The sequence below is a fragment of the Gracilinanus agilis genome, chromosome 3 (genome assembly GCF_016433145.1).
Source record: "Gracilinanus agilis isolate LMUSP501 chromosome 3, AgileGrace, whole genome shotgun sequence".
Classification (NCBI taxonomy): domain Eukaryota; kingdom Metazoa; phylum Chordata; class Mammalia; order Didelphimorphia; family Didelphidae; genus Gracilinanus; species Gracilinanus agilis.
In genome coordinates, this window is record NC_058132.1 from 340,249,327 (window position 1) to 340,274,135 (window position 24,809).

At 41.1% G+C, this 24,809-nt stretch overlaps 1 protein-coding gene across 1 annotated transcript in view; it reads left to right on the plus strand.

Annotated features, from left to right (window-relative positions):
* The window catches only part of MYLK (myosin light chain kinase), a 331,964-nt gene that overhangs the window by 125,930 nt on the left and 181,225 nt on the right, over positions 1-24,809 (plus strand). Inside the window, exons 9-10 of the mRNA XM_044670040.1 lie at positions 1,413-1,547; positions 9,150-9,302. Coding sequence (XP_044525975.1) covers positions 1,413-1,547; positions 9,150-9,302 — 288 coding nt within the window. The remainder of the gene's footprint in view (positions 1-1,412; positions 1,548-9,149; positions 9,303-24,809) is intronic.

The following is a 24,809-nucleotide window of genomic DNA, read 5'->3' on the forward strand; positions in this document are numbered from 1 at the left end:
TGAGCTAATAAAGTATAACAACAGCACACCAGCAGCATTTGACCAACTTTTGTATCCTTCTTAATCTACTTATTCTCCTTTCTAGATTTCCTTTTTTTAGGTATTTTAATATATATAAATGTAATAGAATATGTAACATAATATAATATGTGATTTATTATAAATTCTAATAAATATGCTTATCCAAGAGAAAAAAATTCTCACATCAGCTATGTTTAAAAATCCGTGTCTCATTCTTTTTTTCCCCTCCTTCTCATTCCTCCCCCATCCCCAAGAAGGCAGGTAATATAGCATAGGTTGTCCATATATTTTCATATAATTCATATTTCCCTGTTCATCATGTTGAAGAATAAGACACATACTGCTTTTACACTAGAGAAAAATTCATGGAGGAAATAAAACTAGTTTTTCTTTGGTGCGTGATCTTCCCCCATTAGAATTTAAGTTCCTTGAGGTCAAAGACTTTCTTTTTCCTTATATGTATATACCTTCTGCTTAGCACTATGGTGACAAACCTATGACAGACATGCTAGAGGGGCTAACTCAGAGCCCTCTCTGTGGGCATGTAAGCCATCACTCTCACCCCAACACAAAGTTCTCCAGAGTTCATTACTAGAAAGCCAGAGGGACACAGGGCCAGTCTGCTCCCCTCCCCTCCCCTCCCCTTCTGTCCAGCAGCCCAATGGGAGACAGAGGAGGCTCTGTCTCAGGTAAGGTGGGAGGGGGTGCTCACATGCCGAGTGAGAGTTGCAGTTTGGGTACTCGGTCTCTGAAAGGTTTACCATCACTGGCTTAGCACAGCACCTACCACAGTGCCTTATAAACATTTGTTGACTATGAGGCAGGTAGGTAGCACAATGAATAGAGCACCATATCTGGAGTCTGGAGGACCTGTGGTTCAAATCTGTCTTCAGACACTTGTAGCTATGACTTGCACACATCTTTACTGAATCTTTAGTTTTATCATTAAAAAATGTTTTTTTCTTAAGACCCTTACTTTCTGTCTTAGAATTAATATTAAGTATTGGTTTTAAGGCAGAAGAGTTATAAGGGCTAGGCAATTGGGGTAAGTGACTTGACCAGAGTCACACAGCTAGGAAGTATCTGAGGCCACATTTTAATCCAAGACCTCCTGTGTCCAGGTCTGATGCCCCACCGTACATTTTTGTATGGATGTTTGGTTATGGTCAAATCACTTGCCCTTTTATCACGTTTCATCTCCTACAAATTTCAGGATATCACAATTGTTATTCATCCAATGATGTTGCAGCTCTCTGTAATATCTAGCTTAGTGGCTATAGATAGGCAAAGTCTTTTCTTTCATTTCTGTATAAACTTTTTGACTAGATTGTGTTTGAATGAATAAAGGCTCAATACCTTGCTGACAATTTGCCTCTGCTTTCCCCTAACAGGACCAAGAGTCAGTAAGATACCCCCCTCTTTTTCCAGTGTCTTAAAGGGCTGTACAGTCATAGAGGGTGAGGACTTTGTGCTCCAGTGTACAATAGAAGGGAAGCCCGCCCCGTATGTCACCTGGCTACTCAATGGTAAGACAACCTCTTGGCCTCCTTGCTTGCCTTCTTTCATCTTAAAAGATTATTAGGATGCTCTGATCTTGGTTGGCCATGGTGCTCTGTCACTGAAGTACTAAGTAGGGTCTGGTCTTGATTCAACATACTGTGAACTCTTTGGGGATGGTAACTTCCAAACAGTCAGCATCAGTAAAGGATGGCGATGAAGCTGACAATGCTGTTGATGATCAAAAAAGAAGGGCGCCAGCATCATGCAGTGAAAAGAACAATGGACAAAGAATCAGGAGAACTGAATTCTTGTTCTAGCACTGCCACTAGCTAACTTAATTTTTCAGTGTTGGGCAATCCATTTTACTTCAATGGACATTAGCTTCTTTGTCTACAGAATTAATACTGAACTTTTAGTCTCTAAAGTACCTTCCAGCTGTAACTGATTTTATAATCCTACACCTCTTTCAAGAGCACAAATCAGAGTGATGAGTTAGTGTCCATTGTTTGCTCAATGCATGCTGGACAGCTAAATTTCTTTGACCAGAGCAACTCCTGTATAGCCAGAAGAGATTGATGTCAGGGTTGTAGAGAATAGGTCTAGGTTAAATTGGGTCCCTAGATAGGGAGAGTAGGAGGGCAGATTTCCATCCCTTTTTAGTTTATGTAAACCAAATCCTTGAACCAGGTTAGTGCAGTGGTTTCTCCTGGGCTGGGCTTGGGTCAAGAAAGCACAGGTGCTTGCATAATGGCAACTTCACCAAATCATATTGCTTCTCCCAGCCTCAGTTTTCTCATTCACAAAATCAGAGGATTGTACTAGGGATCTCTACGGTTGCATCACTGAATTTCAGTGTCAGAAGAGACTTCAGGGGCCATCTGGCCCAAACATACTTCTTCCCTAAATCTTCATTAATTCCCACCTGACCACGGGACATCCAGTTTTTACCTGAAGACTTCTAGGGAGAGGCAGCTCTCTATTTCCTGAGGCAGGTCATTCATCCTTTGTAGAGATCTAATTGTTAAGTTTTTCTTTGTATTAAGTCTACAGTGCCTCTCCAGCTCCCATCCATTGCTTCTAGTTCTACCTTCTGGGACCGAGCAGACAAATTTAATCCCCTTCAAGGGTGTGATGGTAAATGTTTAACAACCAACTCTCTGGAAACATACATATACTGTATGTGTGTATGTATGTATGTATGTGTGTGTATATATAATGTACACACATACAGGTGTTCATATGTAGACTTAGAGCTAAATAGGAGACAGCCCTGAGAGGGCAATCAGAAAATCTAATGCCATATTAGGTTACGTGAAAGAGTGGTCATAGGACGGCTATACTTGGCTACATCTGCAGTGCTATATTCGCTTCAGACTTTAAGGATGGCACTGAGTAGCCCAGTGGATAGAGAGCCAAGCCTGAGGTCAGGAGAGCACACACAATATTGTGTGCATGTGTATGTGTGCTTGTTTCTGTGCATGTTTGTGCACACATAATGCATATGTGATTATGTTTGTATGTTTATGTGTCTGTAGACGTGTCCATGTGTTTATAAAATATTGTACTGTGTGTCTGATCCATATTTACACGTGCATGTCCATGCACATGTGTATGTTTGCTTGTGTCTGTTTCTGTGTGTTTGTGTGTTTGTATGCACAAGTATGATTTTACACACTATTGCTTGTGCATTTGTGCCTTTTCTATATGTATACATGCGTGTGTTTGATGGTTTTGTTTGTGTTTATGCATGTGTGTGCACACACGAGCCTACACTGTTGCCTTGCATTTCCTAATACATACACATGCATGTTCACACACACAGGTTTATGTTTGCCATATGTCTTTCTATATGTGTATATTTATATACATGTATTGTGTTTATGCCTATTTAAATGTATATGTCCATTTTTCATTCCTCTGAAATATAGTCTCCTTCACTTTCTTAAGCTTAAACAATCAACACAAAAATAAATCCAGCCTAATTTGCAGTGATTACTGATTTTAGAGGTATAAATCTCATGCTAAAAATTTAACAATTGGCTCTCAAGAGCTGGTACAATCTATTTCCAGCACACCTCTTTCTCCACCCTGTACCCCAATCCCTACTCAAGTTTCCTTTTCCCAAACTAAACAGTCCCATTTACTTAAACAATATTTCTATGCTTGGACCTTGTCACTCTGGTTATCCTACTCTGGAGTCACTTTATTGTCTCAGTGTAATCCCTTATTTTTTTTTCCAATCCTTACCCTTAAATCACTCTTTTGATGAATTGATCTCTAATTCCTTGAAAAAAAGCACCAGCTAACCCGAGTACATCCTTCCATTTAGTGAGGATTCATAGTGCTGCTACTAGAATTAGTCATTTATGGATTTCCCAAATTGCTTAATTACGAATCATATACTTTTTATTTTTTGCTTGAAGCAAAGACAGATTGGCAGATCTTTTTTTTTTAAATCTTGCCTTTTCTTTTTCATATTCCTTTAATCAGTATGAGACCAGGAAAAAACAGCTTTTATTTCTGGGCTTATAAGTACTTAAAAAAAAAAAAAAAAGGTGTGTTGTGTCCACAGATGTGTACAGGATTTTTCTTCATTAATTTTGTGTTTAAATTAATAAAATCGATTTGTGAAACACTTTTTTTAAAAAGTAGCATCATTTCTAAGGCAGAAGAGAGGTATGGGCTTGGGAATGGTTGCCCAGGATCACACAGCTAGGCCAGCTATGGTCTGAGGCCATATTTGAACCCAGATCCTTCTTGCTCCAAGCCTGACCATCCTTAAGATTTGAATCGAATACAACACTGCAGACGTAGGCTGGCCAGGGCCAAGTATAGCCATCCTATGACCACCCTTTCATGTAGCCTAATATGGCATTAGGTTTTCTGTTTGCCCTGTTACAGTGTTGACTCCTCTTTAGCTCTTGTTCCACCCAATCTCCAGGTTTTCCCCAGAAGAAAAGCTCCCTAATGTCTTCACCATCTTGGACTAATAAAGTTGAATCGAAGCAGAAAACTTTAAAATCTCCCCCACTAAATTTCAGCTTAAAAGATTCATTCTAGGATCTTTGTGGGGCTCATGAAAGTCCTACAACTTGCCAGCTATCCTTCCTAACTTTCTGTCACCTAAAAACTGATAAACATGCCATCTGTGCCATCTATAGGAGGCAACGAGGTGGCATGGTGGTTGGAGCACTAGCTGGAATCAGGAAGACCTGATTTCAAATCTAGCCTCAGAAACTTACTAGCTGTAGCCCTAAGCAAATTACTTGATCTCTGCTTGCCTCTGTTTCCTCATCTGCAAAATGAGGATAATAAAAGCCCCTACCTCCCAGGGTTGTTGTGAAGATCAAATGAGAGAATAATTGTAAAGATCTTCTTAGCACATTTCAAGGGCACATAAATAATAAATGCCACCCAATAAATGCTTATTCCCTCCTTCTCATCAATGCCTTCATATCGTTTTCACTGATAAAAAATGTTAACCAACTAGCATAAGGACAAGGCTGGATTTCTGGGTCAATCCATTCCAGAAGTTCTCCTATCAGATCTTAGAGGTCCTTACATTCAGCCCTTCCTCCCTCCCCCATTTTTTTTTAAACCCTTAACTTTTGGTGTATTGTCTCATAGGTGGAAGAGTGGTAAGGGTGGGCAATGGGGGTCAAGTGACTTGCCCAGGGTCACACAGCTGGGAAGTGGCTGAGGCCAGATTTGAATCTAGGACCTCTTGTCTCTAGGTCTGACTCTCAATCCACTGGGCTACCCAGCTGTCTCCTCCCCCATTTTACAAATGAAAAACCGAGACCCACAAGGGTTCAATGACTCGCAAGGCCACTGACAATGGACCAATGGTCCAGGAATCGTAGCATCAAAAATTTATTCCTGGAAGGACTCTAAAGGTCATCTAATCCAACCTTCTTATTTTACAAATGAACCAACTAAGGCCTAGATAATTTCCATAAAGGTACACAGATAGTAAATGGCAAAGTCAGGATTTGAACCTAGGCCCTCTGACTCCAAACCCAACACACTCCACTGAGCCATGCAGCTAGGTGTTTGTTTTTACTAGCTTTATTATCTCTGTGTTTCTCAACCCAAAATATTGTTCACATGATGGTTCAGGTGATGTATCTTTACCTTCCTTATTCATTATGACTTATTTGTTTTTTAAAACCCTTACTTTCCATCTTAGAATAAATCTTTGTATTGGTTCCAAGGTAAAAGTAAGAACTCAGAACCTCCATCTCTAGGCCTGGCTTTCAATCCACTGAGCCACCTAGCTGTCCCCTCCACCTCATTTTGAAAGAAGTTCGTATTTCCTGAGCTTACCTTCTACTAGTGAAAGAATGTGCTAGGAAGCAAGAGAGATTAAGCTAATAATTTCATAAAATCAAAGACCACTGGTCCAACCTTCTCAAATTATAGGTAAATAAATGAAGCCCAAGAAGATAAATAATGTGTCTAACCTGAACACATGGGTTGAGGCGGACATGATTGGGGATGTAGACTCGAAACTACCACACCAATGCAACTATCAATAATATGGAAATAAGTCTTGATCGATGACACATGTTAAAACCAGTGGAAATACACATCAGCCATGTGGGGAGGAGGAAGTCGGGGGTGGGGTGGAGTGAAGGGGAAAGTAAGAGCATGAATTATGTAACCATGTTAACTTTTCAAAAAAATAAATATTAATAAATGTTTAAAAATAATGTGTCTAACATTGTGGTACTCATTAAAGAATTAGATCTAGAAACTAACCCTCTTGGCTTCTAGTCCAGTATAGACTAAGTGATCAAAAAACTGGGTTCAAATTCCACATTGGTCATTTATTTGCTGTGTAATTGTTGTCAGGGCATTTAGCCTACCTGTGCCTCAGTTTCCTCACCTGAAAAATGAAGGAGTTGGACTCAGTGGTCTCTAAGGTTCTTTCTAGCTCTAAATCTATCTTGTGACCTTGCACTATACCAGATAGATGGAATATTAAACTGTTACTATAAATCCTTTAATAATTAATTAATTTAGCCAGTATTTAAGGGTTGATCATGCTGGCTTTTCCTCTTTTGCCCAGCCTCTCTGTCTTTGACATCCAGACTTTCAGAACTCTTGTCAGGTAGCCTGGTTGAATAGAAAAATCAGTCTAATAAGCATGTGTTGCATCCCCAGGATCTGGTACAGTTATGTGGGCAGTTTAATAAACACTTGCTGAGTTAAATTAAATATGAACCTACCTTACAGCCAGAGCAAGACTTGATTTCAGAGGTTGAGCAAGGATCTGACCTGACAGAGTCCCCCCAACCCCATCAAAGTAGAATTATCTCACAGATCAAGGACTAGATATAATTTTTTTTTAATCCTTATCTCCTGTCTTAAAATCAATACTAAGTATCTGTCTCAGGGTGGCGGACTAGGCAAGGGAGATTAAGTGATTTGCCCAGGGTCACATAGCTAAGAAGTATCTGAGTTCACATTTGAACCCAGATCTGGTGCTCTATCTACAGAGCCACCTAACTGTCAAGTACTTAGTACTGTGTTCTTTCTTGTATACCATACCCCTTCCCCACCCCACCTTTAGCCTTGGCATTTTCCCATGGTACCCACCAAAGGATGCTCAAGATTAAGTCAGTTTCCAGCTGCCATTAAATTCAGCCTTGCCTAGGAGTCAGAGACTGGGTTTCAAGCACTCCCAAGTCAAATCTGCCCAACAGATCTAACACCTCATTTTCGGTGCCTCCGTCTGATTTTGTTTCTGTGTGGCCAAAGCAAGTTATTTCTTCGACATAAGAAAAACAACACCAAGATGGATCCATCCATACTGTGTTGTAGCAACAAAACTGGGGAGAAAGACTGAATTCTTAATGAGTTGAAGGTTGGAGGATTGTGTTGTAACAAATGTAGCTTTCCTACCCTTAGTGTTCTATCCAGTTCTTCTTCTCTGGCCTTAAAAAAAATATTAACAAGGCAGAGCCCCTTTAACTGGCTGCTCAGCCATTATATGGGCCCAGCCTGCTATCTCTGCTAATGTTATGGAGACACAAGTGCTGTTACAGGCAGAAGAAAAAAATTAACTCTGTCAAGAATACTTCTCTCCCCTCCCACCCTCCCCCTTTCATTTTTATGAAGTTCCAAACCAGGACCCCAGGGTCTGGCACAGAACAGGAATTGTCAGTTGTTTGCTGCATAGAGAATGGACACATTCCTGTTCTCAAGCCAGAAGTTCCAATAATGAGATTTTTTTTCTTTTTTCCTGGAAACTCAAAGATCAAGTCTTAAAATGATAAAGTCTTAGAAACATATGGCAGGAAAGAAACTTCTTGAAGTCATTTCATCCATTCTCCCATCTCTGCATTGCACTCCTCTAGAGCGGGGATCCTTGACATTTTATGAGGGAGGTTACAGAACCCCCATTTTGGCAGTCTGGTGAAATCTATAGACACTTCCACAGAATATGTTTTTGAATGCAAAAAAGAGACACTTGGATTACAGAGAATGAGAATTATATTGAATTGCAGTTATCAAAATATTTTTTGAAAAAAGTTTGTTGTAGCTAATAAAGAAATATGATTTGCATGCATAATAAAGAAATATCACTTGCATATGTGATGTCATATTGCTCAACCTCTTATTTTATGGGGAGGGGGAAGGAAGGAAGAGAATTTGGAACTCAATTTTTTTAAAGAAATGTAAAAAATAAAGAAAAAATTGAAAGAAAAAATGTAGCAGGTTTCAGGCTAAGAACCCAAGCTCTAAAGCAATGATTCCCAAAGGGGGTACTACCGTCCCCTGGTGGGTTATGCAGCAATCCAGGGAGGCAGTGATGCCACAGGTGCATTTATCTTTCCTATTAGTTGCTATTAAAATTTTTTAAAAATTAATTTGCAGAGGGCTAAGTAATATTTTTTTCTGGAAAGGGGGCAGTAGGCCAAAAAAGTTTGGGAACCACTGGCCTAAAGCAACCAAAATGTAGCAGACTTCAGACCAAGAACTCAAGCTCTAAAGCAACCTAGACAGATGATGGATGACCTCTCATTTTATCCAGGGAAAGAAATGTTTTAACCTTTTTTGTTATTATTATTAAAATGCCTTGGCTTAGTTACAGAAAGACAGAATTTGATCTTCAATATTTAACTGAAGTTAGGCTGTAGAATCATTGTCCCAGAAGACATTTAAATGTATTAGATGCCCATAGCCTATCTGTCTAAACTGCAGAAAGTCCAGCCTGATAGTAAGCTTGCCTCTGGGGCAGGAGACCCCTTATGATTCTTCTCAGCTCTAAAATTCCATGAGATAACAGATGTAGGTTTTTTAAACCACTTTTAATGTTAAAATAATTAGAAATCTTCCCTTTTCTGCCCTGAATTTCTCCTCTTCGGGTTCTCTCATTTGTGTTCAAATCCCTCTTTTCTCTCAAAGAGCCCCACATACCCGCCCCTTTCCTATAATGCATCCTTGGCTCCTGCCTTGTCTCCTCAGTGTTCCCACTCACTGTCTTTCTTCTTTCCTGGTGCCTGGATCTCTTTCCCCTTTGCCTCCAGTTGGAGGGAAGTTTAGCTCTGAAATAACACCAGTGGTTATCCCTGAAAGAAAGTCATCCTGACCCATTGTTCTCTGTGTTTCTCTCTGAGCAGACCGGCCTATCCAATATGCCCACACAACTTTTGAGGATGGCGTGGCTGAGTTGCAGGTACAAGATGCATTACCTGAGGACAATGGTCTCTATACCTGCCTGGCGGAGAACTCCTCTGGCCGGGCGTCCTGCAGTGCCCGGGTTACTGTCCAGGGTAAGAACAACATCTGCCCCTCACAACATATTTTTTTAGGCAGCTTCTCTGTGGATGTATTCAATCAGGAGTCCTGACTGTGTCTTGATTGGGAAGTGGCTCCCGAGCCTGAAGGCAAAGCAATGGCACCTTCAAGTTAAGAGTTATAGAGAACAGGAGCAGTTGGGTGGCTCAGTGGATGGAGAGCCAGGTCTGGAGATGGGAAGTCCTGGATTCAAATTTGACCCCAGACACTTCCTCACTGTGTGACCCTGGGCAAATCACTGAACCCCCATTGCCTAGCCCTTACCACCTTTCTGCCTTAGAACCAATACTAAGTATTGATTCTAAGATGGAAGATAAGGGTTGTTTTTTAAAATACATTTTTTAAAAAGAGTTACTTGCATAGAACATAAGATGGGAAAGAGATGTTCTCCCTTCCCACCTTCCCTCTCTGAGCCAAGCCCTGGTCAATGAGAAAAGATGCAGAGGCAAAGGGACAGGTTCTTTGTTCTTTCAGAATTTCCAGAGAGATGAGAAGGAACAACACACACACAAAGAAAGTGTGTTTTTTGAACAAAGAAGTTTCAAAATATTCCTAGTCAAGAAAATGCATCCCTTCCCTTCTTTGAAAAGATATGAGTGCGGAATGTCTTCCTTAGTTGATATGTCGATTGGTTTTGCTCATCTGTTTCCATTTTTTAATTCTTCTTTTGTCACAACGGATGGGAAGGGGGAAGGAGAAAAGGAAGGTAATTTAGAGAGGGCCCGATGTCTGCTAAGTGTTTTACAGATGTTATCTCATTTGGTCCTTGCAACAACTCTGTGTGAGGTAGGTACTATTATGATTCTCATTTTACAATTGAGGAAAATGAGGGAGATAGAGGCCAAGTGATTCGTCCAGAGTTTCACAGCTCATAAGTATCTGAGGCTGGATGTGAAAGGTCTTTCTAACTCATCTAGGTGGTGCAGGGACAGGTAGGTGGCTGGAGTCAGGAAGACCTGAGTTCTAATCCGAACTTAGACACCAGCCGTAGGACCCTGGGCAAGTCACTTCACCCTATTTGCCTTAGTTTCCTCATCTGTAAAATGAACTGGAAAAGGAAATGGTAAACCACTCCAGTATCTTTGCCAAGAAGACCCTAAAAGGGGTCACATAGAATTGAGCAAAACTAACCCACTTTAGTACTCTAACCTGTGTGCCACTTAACTGCTTTTTTTTTTAACCCTTCCTTTCCATCTTAGAATCAATGCCATGTACTGGTAACAAAGCAGGGCAGCAGTAAGGGCTAGGCAATGGAGGCTAAGTAAGTGTCTGAGGCTGGATTCAAACCCAGGACCTGTCATCCTTAGGCCTGTCTCTCTGTCCACTGAGCCACCTCACTACCCCTTCACCTAACTGCTTCTAAATGAATGGGTCACTAGATAGCAGAGAAAGGAGGAATCTATTCAGCAATGATGTTCCTGAATTTGCCAGATGTTTTTCAAATATTTCATGTTATCCTTACAATAGTCCTGGGAGGTAGGCTCTGTTATTATTAGTATTCCCATTTTGCAAATGAGGAAACTGAGGCAGACAGCGGTTAAATGACCTCCTCAGGGTCACCCTGCTAGTAAGTGTCTCAGATGAAATCTGAATTCGTGTCTTCCTGACCCAAAGCCAAGGGCTCTAGCCACTGAGTTACCTAGTAAAAACAAGAGCTGTAATACATATTTTTAAACCCATTCACAGTCTCAAATGAAAATAGGGAAGTGATGCATCCATTCGGAGGGGATACAGAGAGCAAAGAGGGCATTAGGAAGGGAGTTGTTTCTGAGGAAACCCCAGGGCTTGCTGCTTTCTCCCCTCCTCCTGCAAGCTGCCCAGATCTGGACTTAGGCAGGGCCTTGGCCTTACGTCCCACTAATCTGATTACCACCACAGCCTTCCCCCAAGTGAGCCACTTAGCCCTTGGGGGGCCCACAGAGGCTGCCATGGCCAGAGGAGGGGCAGCCTGTGTCTGAGGAAGCCCTGTGGGTCTCCCGATAGTGACTGTGACCAATGCAGCTCTCAGGGAATCATCCCTTGACTTCAGGACTCCCAGGTAAGATTGCTCACCCTCCCTCAGGGGGTTGTTGTCTCCTTATCTCTTGGCCTTACTCATTAGGGAATGTCCAGCTGGCACCCACCTGCCTGCCTGCTTAGTTCTAGCAAATACACCTTCAGAACCCTATTCATTTCTTGTTGTTCAGTTGTTTCAGATGTGTCTGATTCTTTGTGATTTCATTTGATTTTTATTGCAAAGATACAGCAGTGGCTTGCCATTTCCTTTTCCAGCTCATTTTGCAGATGAGGAAACTGTGGTAAACAGGATGAAGTGACTTACCCAGGGTCACCCAGCTAGTTTGCCATTTTCTAGCTTATTTTACAGATGAGGAAACTGAGGCAAACAGGATGAAGTGACTTGCCCAGGATCTCATAACATGTAAGTGTCTGAAGCCAGATTTGAACTCAGAAAGAGGAGTCTTCTGACTCCAAGCCTAGTGCTCTCTCCATGTTGCCACCCACCTACCCTATTTTCATTTGTATTCTTTTATAGAAGTTCCTGTCCTCTGTGTGTATGTCTCTGCTCTGTGCCTAACTCAATCCACAGGCTTTGGTAGGACCCAGTGAATACCTTCATACTGCCAGGAGCAGCAGTGTAGTGTATGCAGTCTTTGTCTAGACCCTCCTGTCCTGATGAATTTGTGACTGCCCCTACTCGAGAAATGAAAAGAGCTTGATGTAACAGGTCCTAGAATCATAGATGTAGAAGCAGAAGAAACCTTTCTTGTTTTACTGATGAGGAACCAGCCCCAATGGATAGAGGGTCAAGCCTGGAGTGAGAAGATACAAATCTGGCCTCAGACACTTACCAACTGTGGTGACCCTGGCCAAGTCACTTTATTCTGTTTGCCTCAGTTTCCTCATCTGCAAAATGATCTGGAGAAGGTCTAGGCAAATCCCTCCAGTATCTTTGCCAAGAAAACCCCAAATGGGGTCATGAAGAGTCAGATATAGCTGAAAAGTTATATCTGTATAATATATATCATTTCATTATAACAAAAATCAGAAAGGTGATTTGCCTAAGGTCATGTATGTATTAAGTGAAAGGAGATGGGATTTGAACTCTGGTCTCATGAATTCATTTTCAGAATTCCTAGTTCAGTGCTCTCTTTTTCCACTGCTGCCTTCCATTGATTACATCTCCAGAAATGATTAATTATACATCCCAAACACACTCCTTTCTTTTCCATAAAAACTTTCTTTCTGTCTTAGAATCAATACCAAGTATTGGTCCCAAGGCAGAAGAGTGGTAAGGGTGGGCAAGGGGGTTAAGTGACTTGCCCAGGGTCACACAGCTGGGAAGTGTCTGAGGCCAGATTTGAACCCAGGACCTCCCGTCTCTAGGCCTGGCTCTCAATCCACTGAGCTATCCAGCTGCCTCCCACCCCAACAGACTCTAGAGCTCACCACCTTCAGGTTTAGAGTCCAAGTCCTTGTATGAGGGGCAGAAAGGTCACAGAGAGTCATGCTCTGTCCAGACACAAATTCATTGCCCTTTAGTTGATCGGAGTGGCATAGTGGCTTTGGAGTCAAAGGAATCTAGGTTCAAATCCTGATTTTTCCACTCAACTACCTATATGACCTTGGATAAATAATTTCCCTCTGCCTCCATTGTCTCATCTGTAAAATGAAAGAGTTGGACCAGAGGGCCACTAAGGTTCTTTTCAATTGTACATCTATAATCCATGAAGATTGCTTTACAAAGTAAGCACGTAATCTGAACATCCTTGAGTCTTTTTAAATGTCATGAATTCATTATCCATAAATAATAATAGGTAGCATTTATGAAACACCAAGTTTAGCCAAGTGTTCTACATATGTTATCTCGTTTAATTCATGCGACATCTCTGTGAGGTAGGTGCTATTATTATCCCCATTTTATAGATGTGGAAACTAAGACCAAGGGCACACAGCTAACAAGTGTCTGAGGCAGGATTTGAACCCATATCTCCCTGATTCCAAGTCCAATCCCCTGTCTGCTACACTTCTACCTAATGCCTGATCCCATATCTAGAATACTAACAGCTACTTGGAATGGATATGGGAAAGACTGGAGAATATGGGGAAGAGATAAAGGATCACTGGAAGGTGACTACCAATGTTTGTAGATCATCTCAAAATTGATTCTTTGTGCTTCATGACTTTCCCAGGGTCACACAGCTAATAGATGCCCGAGGGAGGGTTTGAACTCAGATCTTTTTACTTCCAAGTTCAACCCTCTCTTCCCCTGCACTCCCTAAGAATGAGTCTAAGTCCTTCTTTCCTATGACTCTTCCCACTTCTGTCACTTCCTAGCTATTTCTCCCTATGGATCCAACTGTTCATATTTAGTTTGTGGTCCTAATTTCAGGATCTTTCAAGAGGCTCAGGCTCCTGGAATCAGAGATCTTGAGCTAGAATTCAGAGGCCCCTCTTTTACAAATGAGGAGGCGGAAGTCTAGAGAGATGAAGTTATTTGCCCAAGATCTCCCAGGTAGCCCAAGAAACTATTTTAACGGAACTGGAGGGAAGGAATAAGCTCTGAGCCTCATCTCCCAGAGTCAGGATAGTAGCTCTCCCCTTCCCCCTCTCCTCACGTGTAAAGGAGGTCTCTGCTGATTGTCTCCATACCCCTCTTCCCACCCCATGTGGTCACCGTCCAGTCCTCCCCACACCCTTCTTCTGGAATGTCAGTGATGATCAAAGAGAGGGTCAAAACACACTGATGGGTCACAGATCTCAGCTTCATGTTTCATTAGCCACTCATTTACTTGCTCTGTTCAGCTGACAGCCTAGTTAATCCCCTGCTTGTCCACAACTGCCTGCATTTAGATTAGAGATAGACAACTTGGCTGAGGCACCCATGGGCGACAGGGAATCGTTGACCTTGAGGCTGGAAAGTCTCCTGATCAGTGCCCCTGGTCCCCTCTGGCCACACGTGGCAGTTAAGGGATAAGGGAGAGGGTGCGCCCTTCTGCACACAGCCTTGTGCCAGGAGGTTTAAGGGAAAAGGAATCTGCCAGGGGCTGTGTTTGGATTTGCTCTAAGGACAGCTTTGGACGAGCGAAGTTCTCCCCTCCCAGTATGGGCGATTTATTGGCCTCTACAGCCCAAACAGAGCTCAGATACCATAAATGGTGAACAAAGCTGAAACACGCAGCAGCCTTAAGCTTAAGCTAGGCATTATTTGGGTTGTCTTTGCATGGAGCTTTTGGGGTTGGAGGTGAGGGAGGTTCAGCAGAGCCTGGCACAGAGAGACGTATCTCTGGCATGATCGTCCCCCTCCCTCCTCAGGCTCTTGGGAGACTGAAGAGGTGCCTTCAGCCTGCCCTTCTATCAGCTGAGGAGTTTTTCTCATTTTATTTATTGGTGATCCCATTTTCTCTGAGATAGGGGAGTAGAGTAGGGAACGAAGGGTGGATTTTCAGAGAAGCCTGACCTCGGGAGCCGGAAGTGCCGTCTTGTACCAATCTGTTCTTTTGTTGGAAGGGGCCCTAATTGGCAATATCTTCTCCCTCAGCCGGGTTCTTTCTCAGTTCCCTAGATCTTATCAGATTGCTATCTTCCTAGTTAACACTGGCCTCAGGCTTTTCAATGGAACCCAATTCTTCCTATTGTGGGAGGAATGAGGCTGTTTTGATTTAATAACAACTGTTCTACATTGAATATACTTACTAGAAGACTCAGCTGAAATGATCTTTGACACGTATAACCTGGGAAACCCTAGACAAGTCACTTCATTTCTCTCTGCCTCAATTTCCTCAACTGTAAAAAGAGACCTTTGAGGTCTCTTCCAACTCTGAAATCTGTGTATTGATGAGTTTTACTGAACTACTTTTATTCTCTCCCTCTTTTTTTATCCTTTGTTACAAGGAAAAGCCTCCCTGAGTAGGGAAGGAAGGAGGAGAATATATGGAAATGAAGGTGATATAAAAGGAATCTTAATAATAATTTGGTGAATAGGGTGTTGGCCTTGAAGTCAGGCAGTCTGGATCCCAGACACTTGGTAATTAAATGACCCTGGACAAGTCACTTAATTTGATCTTGATTAGAATCCCAGTTGACTAAGGAACATTCTTGAAAGGGAGAAAGATGAAGAAACTGTGATACTGAAAGGTGAATTACTTCTCACTGTATGAATTTGAGCCAGAGCTAGGATTCTTCTCACCCAATAGCTCTGGCCACTAGAGAGCACCATTTAGTAAGACATGTCCGGTCTCTTCTCTTTCCCCAGCACCACCTCAAAGAGGCATCCTTTCTCTTCTTAGCCCTCCATGTTAGCTCCCCAGCCCTTAGGAAGCATTTTCTCTGGGGCCAAGCTGTTCTAGGCAAGCTCAGTAAAGGATTCCAACAGCTCCTTTGCTGAAGTCCAGATGTAGGAAATCTTTCTCACGTCTTTAGCCTCCACTTTTGTAATTCTCCTGAAACTGCTGGTCTAGCACTCACTGTTCCCGTTGTTGCAAGTTGCTTCAAATCGTGACCCTCCCTTTCCCTCCCACCCTTCCTGTTTCTGAGGTTTTAGATAGGCAGATTTTTTCCCCCTTAAGTGATCTACAGAATCATACCCATTAGTATGTCAGGCAACAAATATTTATTAAATGCTTACTATGGGCTGGACACTGTGGTAAAAGGCACCATACATTCTGAGCTCTTGAGGAACTCAGAATCTAATGGCATTAGTTGGTTATTGTGGCTGTGATTATCTTTGGAGGGCTGCTAAGTGGCATCTTCCTGAGTTTAAACCCAACCTCAGACGTTAGCTGAGTGACCTTGGGCAAGTCACTCAACCCTGTTTGCCTCAGTTTCCTCATCTGTTAAATGAGCTGGAGGAGGAAATGGCAAACCACTCCAGTATCTTTGCCAAGAGAGCCCCAATGGGGTCATGAAGAAATTGGACACGACTGAACAGCAAAGTTGGGTTTTTTTTTTTGTTGTTAAAATTTGTTGAAACAAAATCTTGAGTGTTGTGGGGGTTGGGCCAATAGCAGTATTTAAAGGAAACTTAGACTTCCATGAACAATGTTTTTCCCACCTTCCCACTGGGGGAAAAGATTACAGATTGAGAATCTCAGATACAGACATCTGGCCAGAAGAGGAAGGCCGAGATAAAGGTAGACTTTCAGCTCTAGGTGAGACCCAAAGAAGAATATTATAAAATCATTTGTAAAATAAGAAAATACTCAACTGTATACCCTTTGGGTTCAATAGCAGCTTGTGATTTTTCCTTGTTCTTGAATATTCTGAAATTGGCCATCCTGGAAATTGCTACTTTGTGAGGGAGGAGTAAATTATTTAACTGGCTAAGTATCCGCAATCAATGGACTAATACAGTTGTTCTTAAGATGGCATTTCTGTTCTCTTTTTAAACTATAAGTTCTTTGGGGACAAAGGGCTATAATATCAGTCTTCTAACCCCTCACCTCTATTAATAATACCCTATAGATAATAAGTATTCAGTAAATGTTTGAACATATGCTGAATATTCTCAGCTTAATGGGTCATTTGAAGACCTTCTACCATTAGTAACTCATTAAATATGTGAAGAAACATTTTCTTTTTTAACAAAAAAAAATGTTTAATGAGTCTTAAAGGGAAAGAATCAATACAAGCACAAGTTATCACTTTGCCTGGCTTGATAAAGTTACCACCTTTGAGGATAATAATTGCCAATTAAATAAACCTTTAGGTTTAAGACAAAAGTGCCAACATCTCTTGCTCATCAGTAGTCCACATTATTCTGTTAAACTGGCTTTAGAAGTGATAATTCAGGACATGGCGGGGGCCAAGGATCTAAATTAGAAAATCGTGTCTCTCCTCTTTTTTATGCTCAGGCATGACGGGCATTAAGCAGAGATGTTTGGCTCCTGGGAAGTTTCCAAGGGATCAGGGCACTGCTATTCTCTCTGCTCTTAGAAAAGTACAAACAGTACAGGCAACCCATCAGACATATGATCACTTGCTTTCTTGGGGAGTTTGCTCCCTACACCACTTCCTTTAAGTCCCTTTTTATTTCAATGTATGTAAATATTCTTTCCAGTAAATAGCAATATGTCAGCGCTTTCTTTCCAATGCAATTCTTGTCCGTGACCTCCCATAAATCCTATGAAATGGATCCACCCACCATGTTGGAAGGCTTCTCTTAGACCCGACATTCCTGTAGGGAGTTCGTCTGTCATTCTTCTCTCTCACAACATGCCTGGACCAGCTCCATGTCCTAATATGTATCTTTTTGTAACTTCTTTATCACTTATAGTTAAGAATATCAGCATTGCTATGATTGCTTAAATATAGGACTTTTTAACTTGTCATGGACCCTTTCTCATAATAATGTTTTTAAATGCATAAAATATAATTCATGGGATTACAAAGAAAATCAAAGTTTAATGAAAATGTGTCATTTTCTGACCCTCTAAATTCATCGTTCCCTTGGAATCGGTCCATGGACTTCAGGTTAATAACCTCTGATTTGTTACTATGTCAACCATGTGGCAATTAGATAAGGATTAAGATTTATAGGGCAGCTGGGTGGCACAGTGAATAAAATGCTGGACCTGGAGTCAGGAAGACCCATCTTACTAAGTTGAAATCCAGCCTCAGGCATTTATTGACTGGGGAACCCTGGGCAAGTCACTTAACCCTGTTTGCTTCAGTTTCCTCTTCTATAAAATGGGCTAGAGAAGGAAACAGTAAACTACTCCATTATCTTTGACAAAAAAAAAAAAAATCACAAATGAGCTCATGAAGAGTCAAACACACCTGAACAACAACAACAAACTGAGACCCACAACAACAGCAGAGGCCCAAAAAGGTTAAGGGACTTACCAATGGCTATAGAGGCAGCAAACATCAGAAGTGGGATTTGAGGGGTCAGCTGGGTTGCTCAGTGGATGGAGAGCCAGGCCTACAGATGGGAGGTCCTAGGTTCAAATCTGGTCTCAGACACTTCCAGCTATGTGATCCTGGGCAAGTCATTTAACCTCCATTGTCTATCCCTTTCCACTCTTCTGCCTTAGAACCAACAAGTATTGATTCTAAGGCAGAAGGTAAGGATTTTAAAAAAAAGAAGTGCAATCCTTTGACTCTAGAGCCATCCTACTGTATTGCCATTGCCCCTTCAATGTCTATTGTTAGGAGTATTTTTTCTGAGTAGCAGATGTCTACATTTCTCCCTAATTCTCTTTGCTAAAATTCATAATCATGTTTTGTTTGTTTGAAATTCTGGAGAAGTTTGTAATGGAGAAGAATCATAGAGACTTTTCTAAAATGAGAAAGGGGGAAAGGGAGGTTTTCTTTTTGTTTCACAGAAGCAGTTTTGCTGACACTCCAAACAGGTTTTATTTAGTTAAGAGACAGGCTGTTTATTGGAAGAGAATTCAAATGCCTCTAAGGGGATTTGCAGCTTGGATGAGTGCCCCTGGAAACAGGAGAGGGCGGGGCTGCTTTTGGGATGATGGAAGGGGCTCGCCTTTCATGAAAACATGGCCTCTTTGGAACTTGGGCTAAGGGGAAGATGATGGGGTGATCCCTGAGTCCCAGCCTCTATTTAGTAAGGAGGGGAAAAGGGACACTGTTCAAATGGAGGTTTGGAAGAAGATTCCTTAGGATAGCAGAAGTTGGGGGGCAATTAATCTTATTGGTGAATTGTTACTGTGCATAGTCAAACAGTCTAGGCCATACCCAGGAAGGACAGGAATCATCAATTACCTGGAAATAAATGGGCTCCATTCTTTGTTGGAGAGGTCACTGAAGGACGAGGTCCTCTTGGAGAGGGAGTTCTGAGCAGATATTCTACAGGGAAATTTTAGAAGATAAGAGAATGATTAAAAGAAAAAGGTAAGAGTGGCCCAAGAACCTAAGTCCCTAGGCAAGAAGCAGGTGAAATGAAGATCCATTGGAGAGGATCATGAGGTCACAGTTTTAGTGGAAGGATGGGCTGGACCAAATGGCTTCTGAGACTTCTTCCAGCTCCAGATCTTAGAATTGCTCAATTCCCCCACTGGATTGTTAGCTGCTTGGGACTGTTTTTGTCTCTCTTTGTATTCTCAGAGCTTAGCACATTGTCTGGCATACAGTAAACACTCAATAAATGCTTGTTGGTGATGATGATGATAATGGTGATAAGGATGATGGTGATATTGATGATAAAGATGATGGTGATGATGATGATGAAGGAGTCTTAGAGACCCTCTAGTCTAACCCCCTCATTTTGCAGAGGCAATTAGGTGACGTGGTGAATAGGGCAATGGATGGGGAAATAAGACAACCTGAGTTCACATCTAGCTATAGACACTTATTAGCTATGTGACTCTAGACAAGTCACTTGACCTCTGTCTGCTTCAGTTTCCTCATATGTAAAATGGGAATAATAATAGCACCTTACCTCCCAGGGATATAAAGATCAAATGAGATAATATTTGTAAAGTGTTTAACAAATCTTAAAACACTATGTAAACACATTATTATTATTATTATTGTTATTATTATTATTATTATTATTATTATTATTATTAAAGAAACTGAGGTTCAGGGAAGTTAAGCGACTTTGCCAATAATATAGTAGTGTTGAGAGGGGAGACCTCTAGGCAAAACGCAGCTCCAGGAAAGAAGAATGACATAGCTCTCAGGCAGCCCAGGAATGGAGTGGTGGTGGCATCCATACAGAATAGGGTTCCTTGACCTCATTTTTCCACAGAGGTAGCAGAGATCCACCTTTGGTCCCTAGATTTACTGGAGCAAGGCACCAATTTGTTTCAGGACAGGAGAAGTGCCTCTCTTACCATATTCAATCAACATTGCCCTCAAGGGGCAGTCCCAGGATGTCTGGAGGTCTGTGAAATGTTTCCCAATGGTTCCCAATAAATTTGTCCCAAACTATGCCCAAAGGGCACTAAAAGACTGCCTGCCCTTTGATCCAGCCATACCTACCACTGCTGGGTTTATATCCCAAAGAGATAATAAGGAAAAAGACTTGAACAAAAATATTTATAGCTGTGCTTTTTGTGGGGGCAAAAAATTGGAAAATGAGCAGGTATCCATCGATTGGGGAACAGCTGAACAAATTGTGGTATCTCCTGGTGATACCGTTGTATTGTGCTGAAAGGACTGGAAGAATTCCATGTGAACTGGAACTACCTCCAGGAATTGATGCAGAGTGAAAGGAGGAGAACCAGGAGAACCTTATACACAGAGACAATTACACTGTGGCACAATTGAATGTAATGGACTTCTCTACTAGTAGCAGTACAAGGATCCAGGACAATTCTGAGGGACTTATGAGAAAGAAAACTATCCATATCCAGAGAAAGAACTGTGGGAGTAGAAACACAGAAGAAAAACAACTGCTTGATCACATGGGTCGATGGGGATATGATTGGGATGTAGACTCTAAACAATCAATCTAATACAAATATTAATGACATGGAAATAAGTCTTGATCAATGACACATGTTAAAACCAGTGGAATTGTTCATTGGCTATAGGAGGAGGGAAGGGAAAAAACATGAATCATGTAACCATGGAAAATTTTTCTTAATCAATTGAATAAAATTTAAAAAATAAATTTGTCCCAAAAGCCAACACAATTAAATATAAAATTATTATTATTAAATACAAAGACTTTAAGTCTTTTTTTAAACTCTCATCTTCTGTCTTAGAATCAATTTTAAGACGGAAGAGCAGCAAAGGCTAGGCAACTGGGATCATAAGATTGCTCAGGGCATAGAGCCAGGAAATGTCTAAGGCCAAACTTGAACCCAAGTCCTCCCAAGTCCAGACATGGTGTTCTATTCACTGTGCTACCTAAATGCTCCAATTTTAGGCCTTTCTTCCAGAGTTTGTGCCCATCCACTTAACCTTTGAGAATCCATGATTCCTCTATGCTAAGTAAAACACAGAAGTAGCTATTTATTGTGAGAATCACTTCAATACTTAAGTTTTAAAATGTTCTCTTCACATTTATTTTAAATATGGACATGTTTCTAGTAAAGATCTAGGGATCCCTTTATAAAATCAAAAGTAACTTTGTAAGTGAATTACAAGAGAACAACTCTTCATCGTTAGGGAGAGTGGCACCTCTCAAGTACTTGGATAGATTGTCGGACCTGGGCTTTCACTCATATGAATATTTTTTCCCCAATTACATAGATTCTCATCCATGCTTTTCCATAAGTCCTCCACAGAAGATCAACCCAACATGCTTCCTTTTAATTTTTTAGCATTTGCTGTTACCACTGTCATAGTCAGACTATCCATTTCCTCTTATTCTCATCTTGTGAGGACCTCCTATCTTCTTTTCCAGTCATATACATCTTTAACCACCCCCTATGGATATTCTCTCCCTCTATCGAAATACTAAATTCCTTGTGGGCAAAACTGTGTGTATTTGTGTTTATGTCTCTATTACTTTATTTAGAACATAGCATTCAGGAAACACTTAATAAATGCTTTTTAAAAATCAATTTATGATACAGTTTGGAAGAGAAGGGAGCTATTCCTTAAAGGTCTATCCCAAGAGGCATGCTAGGTGATTTAATGGATAGAGAGCCAAGCATACAGAAAGAAGGTCCTGGGTTCAAATCTGGCTTCAAATACTTCCTAGCTATGCGACCCTGGGCAAGTCACTTAACCCCCATTTCTTATCCCTTACCACTCTTCTGCTTTAGAACCAATACTTAGTACTGATTGTAAGATGGAAGGTAAGAGCTTAAAAAGAAAAAATCTCTCCTAAGCCCTCTTGTCTCTAGATATTCCCTTGATGATCTTATCTCTTCCCATGAGTTCATTTATGACCTCACTGCAGGGATGAGTAATGCATATTCAGTTGTAATTTTCCTTCAAGCTCCAAATCAAATGTTTCTAACTCACAGCGGGGCATCTTCAACTGCATGTGCTGCCGTCTTCTCAAATGTAACATTGCACCAAGTTGAACTCATTCCCCCTGCCCTCTCCTTCCACCTTGCCTCATTTTTCTTAGTAGTATCATTATCCTGCCAGTCTGCAAGCTTAAACCCTTGGAGTTATCTTTGACTCACCATCTCTCTCAATCCCTGCATTCAATCGGTTGCCTAGTCCTGTTGATTCTACATCACCTCAAATACATCTCCCTTTGCTCAGACAGCCATCACTTTCATTCAGGCCCTTCTGTTCTTATCTCTGCCTCCAACAATCCTTTGTTGGTGAGTCCTTTCAGACATCCAATTCTTCATGACTCCATTTGAGTATTTTTTTGGTCAAAGACATTAGAGATAATTAGGGTGGTTTGTTGTTTCCTTCTTCAGCTCATTTTATAGATAAGGAAACTGAAGTAAACAGAGTTAAGTGACTCACTCAGGGTCACATCACTGGTAAGCATCTGAGGTTCAATTTGAACTCAGGTCTTTCTGACTCCAGGCCTGGTGCTCTATCAATTGTGCTACCTAGCTACCTGCCTGACAATCCCTATTTTCCTTCAACAATGAGCCCAGATGCTGCCTTCTCCTGGAAGTTCACTAATGATACTCCCAGATGACTTGAAAGCACTTTATCTGAAATCCCTCCATCTGAAATCCCTCCTTAGTCTGTATCACATTTTGTCTTATGTTATACTTGTTATGCTTAATTGTTTAAAATTTTATAATTCAAATCCACCACCACCAGTTGACAATAAGGTACTTAAAGACATGAATTGTGGTACTTTTCTGGGAGTACCTTGTACTTAGTAGGGACTTAATATGTATTTGTTGATTTGGATTAGATTGAATTAAAGGCAGAGATCTCCTCTAAGAAATTAGTACCAGTAGATAGAGACAAAAGCTCTGCTAACAAATAGTCAGCCACCAGTGAAAGAGATGGTTGAGGGCCAGGTAGGTGGATAAAATGCCAGTCAGGAAGACCTGGGTTCAAATCGGGCCTCAGACACTTCTAGCTATGTCACTTACCCTCATTTGCCCATGTTGGCAAACTTATAGCACACATGCCAGAGGGGGCTGCTCCTTTTCCCCTCTCCATCCTGCCTGAGAACATTTCTCACCTCCCTCCCCTCTGCCCAGCAGCCCATGGAAGCACTTCTTCACTTCTTCCCTCTCCTGTCTGGGGTAAGGAGGTGGTGGGGGGACTGACATGTGGTGTGAAGGTTGCAGTTTGGGCACTTGGTCTCTAAAAGGTTCACTATCACTGGTAGCCCTTACTGCTCTTTGGTCTTGGAATTGTTATAAGGACGGAAAGTAAGAGTTTTTAAACAAAGGAAGAAAGGAAGGAGAGAGGGAGAGAAGGAGAGGTGGAGATGGAGATGATGGAGATGGAGATGGATGGATGGATGGATGGATGGAGAGTGGGTTTGTTGCATTCCAAGGCCTGACCTATCATGCATGAAAAAAGAAAGGAAAAACTTTCCCCTTAAATCCCAGAGAAATACTTCCTGACAAGAGAAGTGATGGACTAAATATGCAACATAAAACATATTTTTGGACATGACTAATGTGGTCATTTGTTTTGCTTGACTAAGCATATTTGTTACAAAGGTTTTGTTTTTCTTTTTTCCAATTTGGGGTGGGAGAAGGGAGTTGGAAGGGGGAGAAAATAAATGCTTCTTAATTGAAAAAAACATAATTTTTTAATCCTAGGGGAAAGAAAGGATTGAGGATTGAGTTTTACAAGTATTAGGGGTTAGCGAGAAAGGGTATCTAGATTTTTTTTCTTTTTTATTATGAGCTTGTATTACTTATTTCAAAATACAAAGAATAGAAAATGAATTCTCTATATGAATCTGTGACTCTTTTTCTTATGGGCTTTTTTAAGTCCAGAAAAAAAGAACTGATAAATAGAAATAAGCAAGACATAGTTTTATATATCTTTTTTGTCAAATGATACCTTCTCTAGGGCAAGGAGGAGAAAGAGGGAAGGAGATACCTGTGAATTTTAATGTAACAAACTAATTTTTAAAATTTTTAAATAAAAACTTAAGTTCATATGACATTTAGCATGATAATAACAAACTGCATTTCTTGCCTATCCCCTTTGGAGCTTCCTTTTGCACCTTTCTGTGTATTTTTAAATGTTTTCCTTGATTCTTGTTGCTCATTTTTTTATCACTTTTTTTATCACTTGCCCCTCCAAGCCTTCCCTTGTACCAAAGAAGGACAGTCTAGCAAAACAAATTCATAGATTGGCCACTACAGAAAACCTTTGTCTCAATCTTCATGGAGGTGTTTATTTTTCTTTCAAAATTGGTTTGTTACATTTGACAAACATTTACTTACTTTCCAAAGTCTTTAAGTGTCTTATAAACCTTAAAGCATTTTTTACTTCCTATGCCTGGAACTCCCTCCCTCCTGACTTCCTCCTCCTGGTTTCCCTAACTTCTGTCAAGTCTCAGTTAAAATCTCTTCTGCAAAGAAAACCTTTCCTGAATCCCCTTAATACTCTGCCTTCCCTCTAATGATTATCTCCAAATTATCTGTCCACATCTTCTTTGTATATAGTTGCTT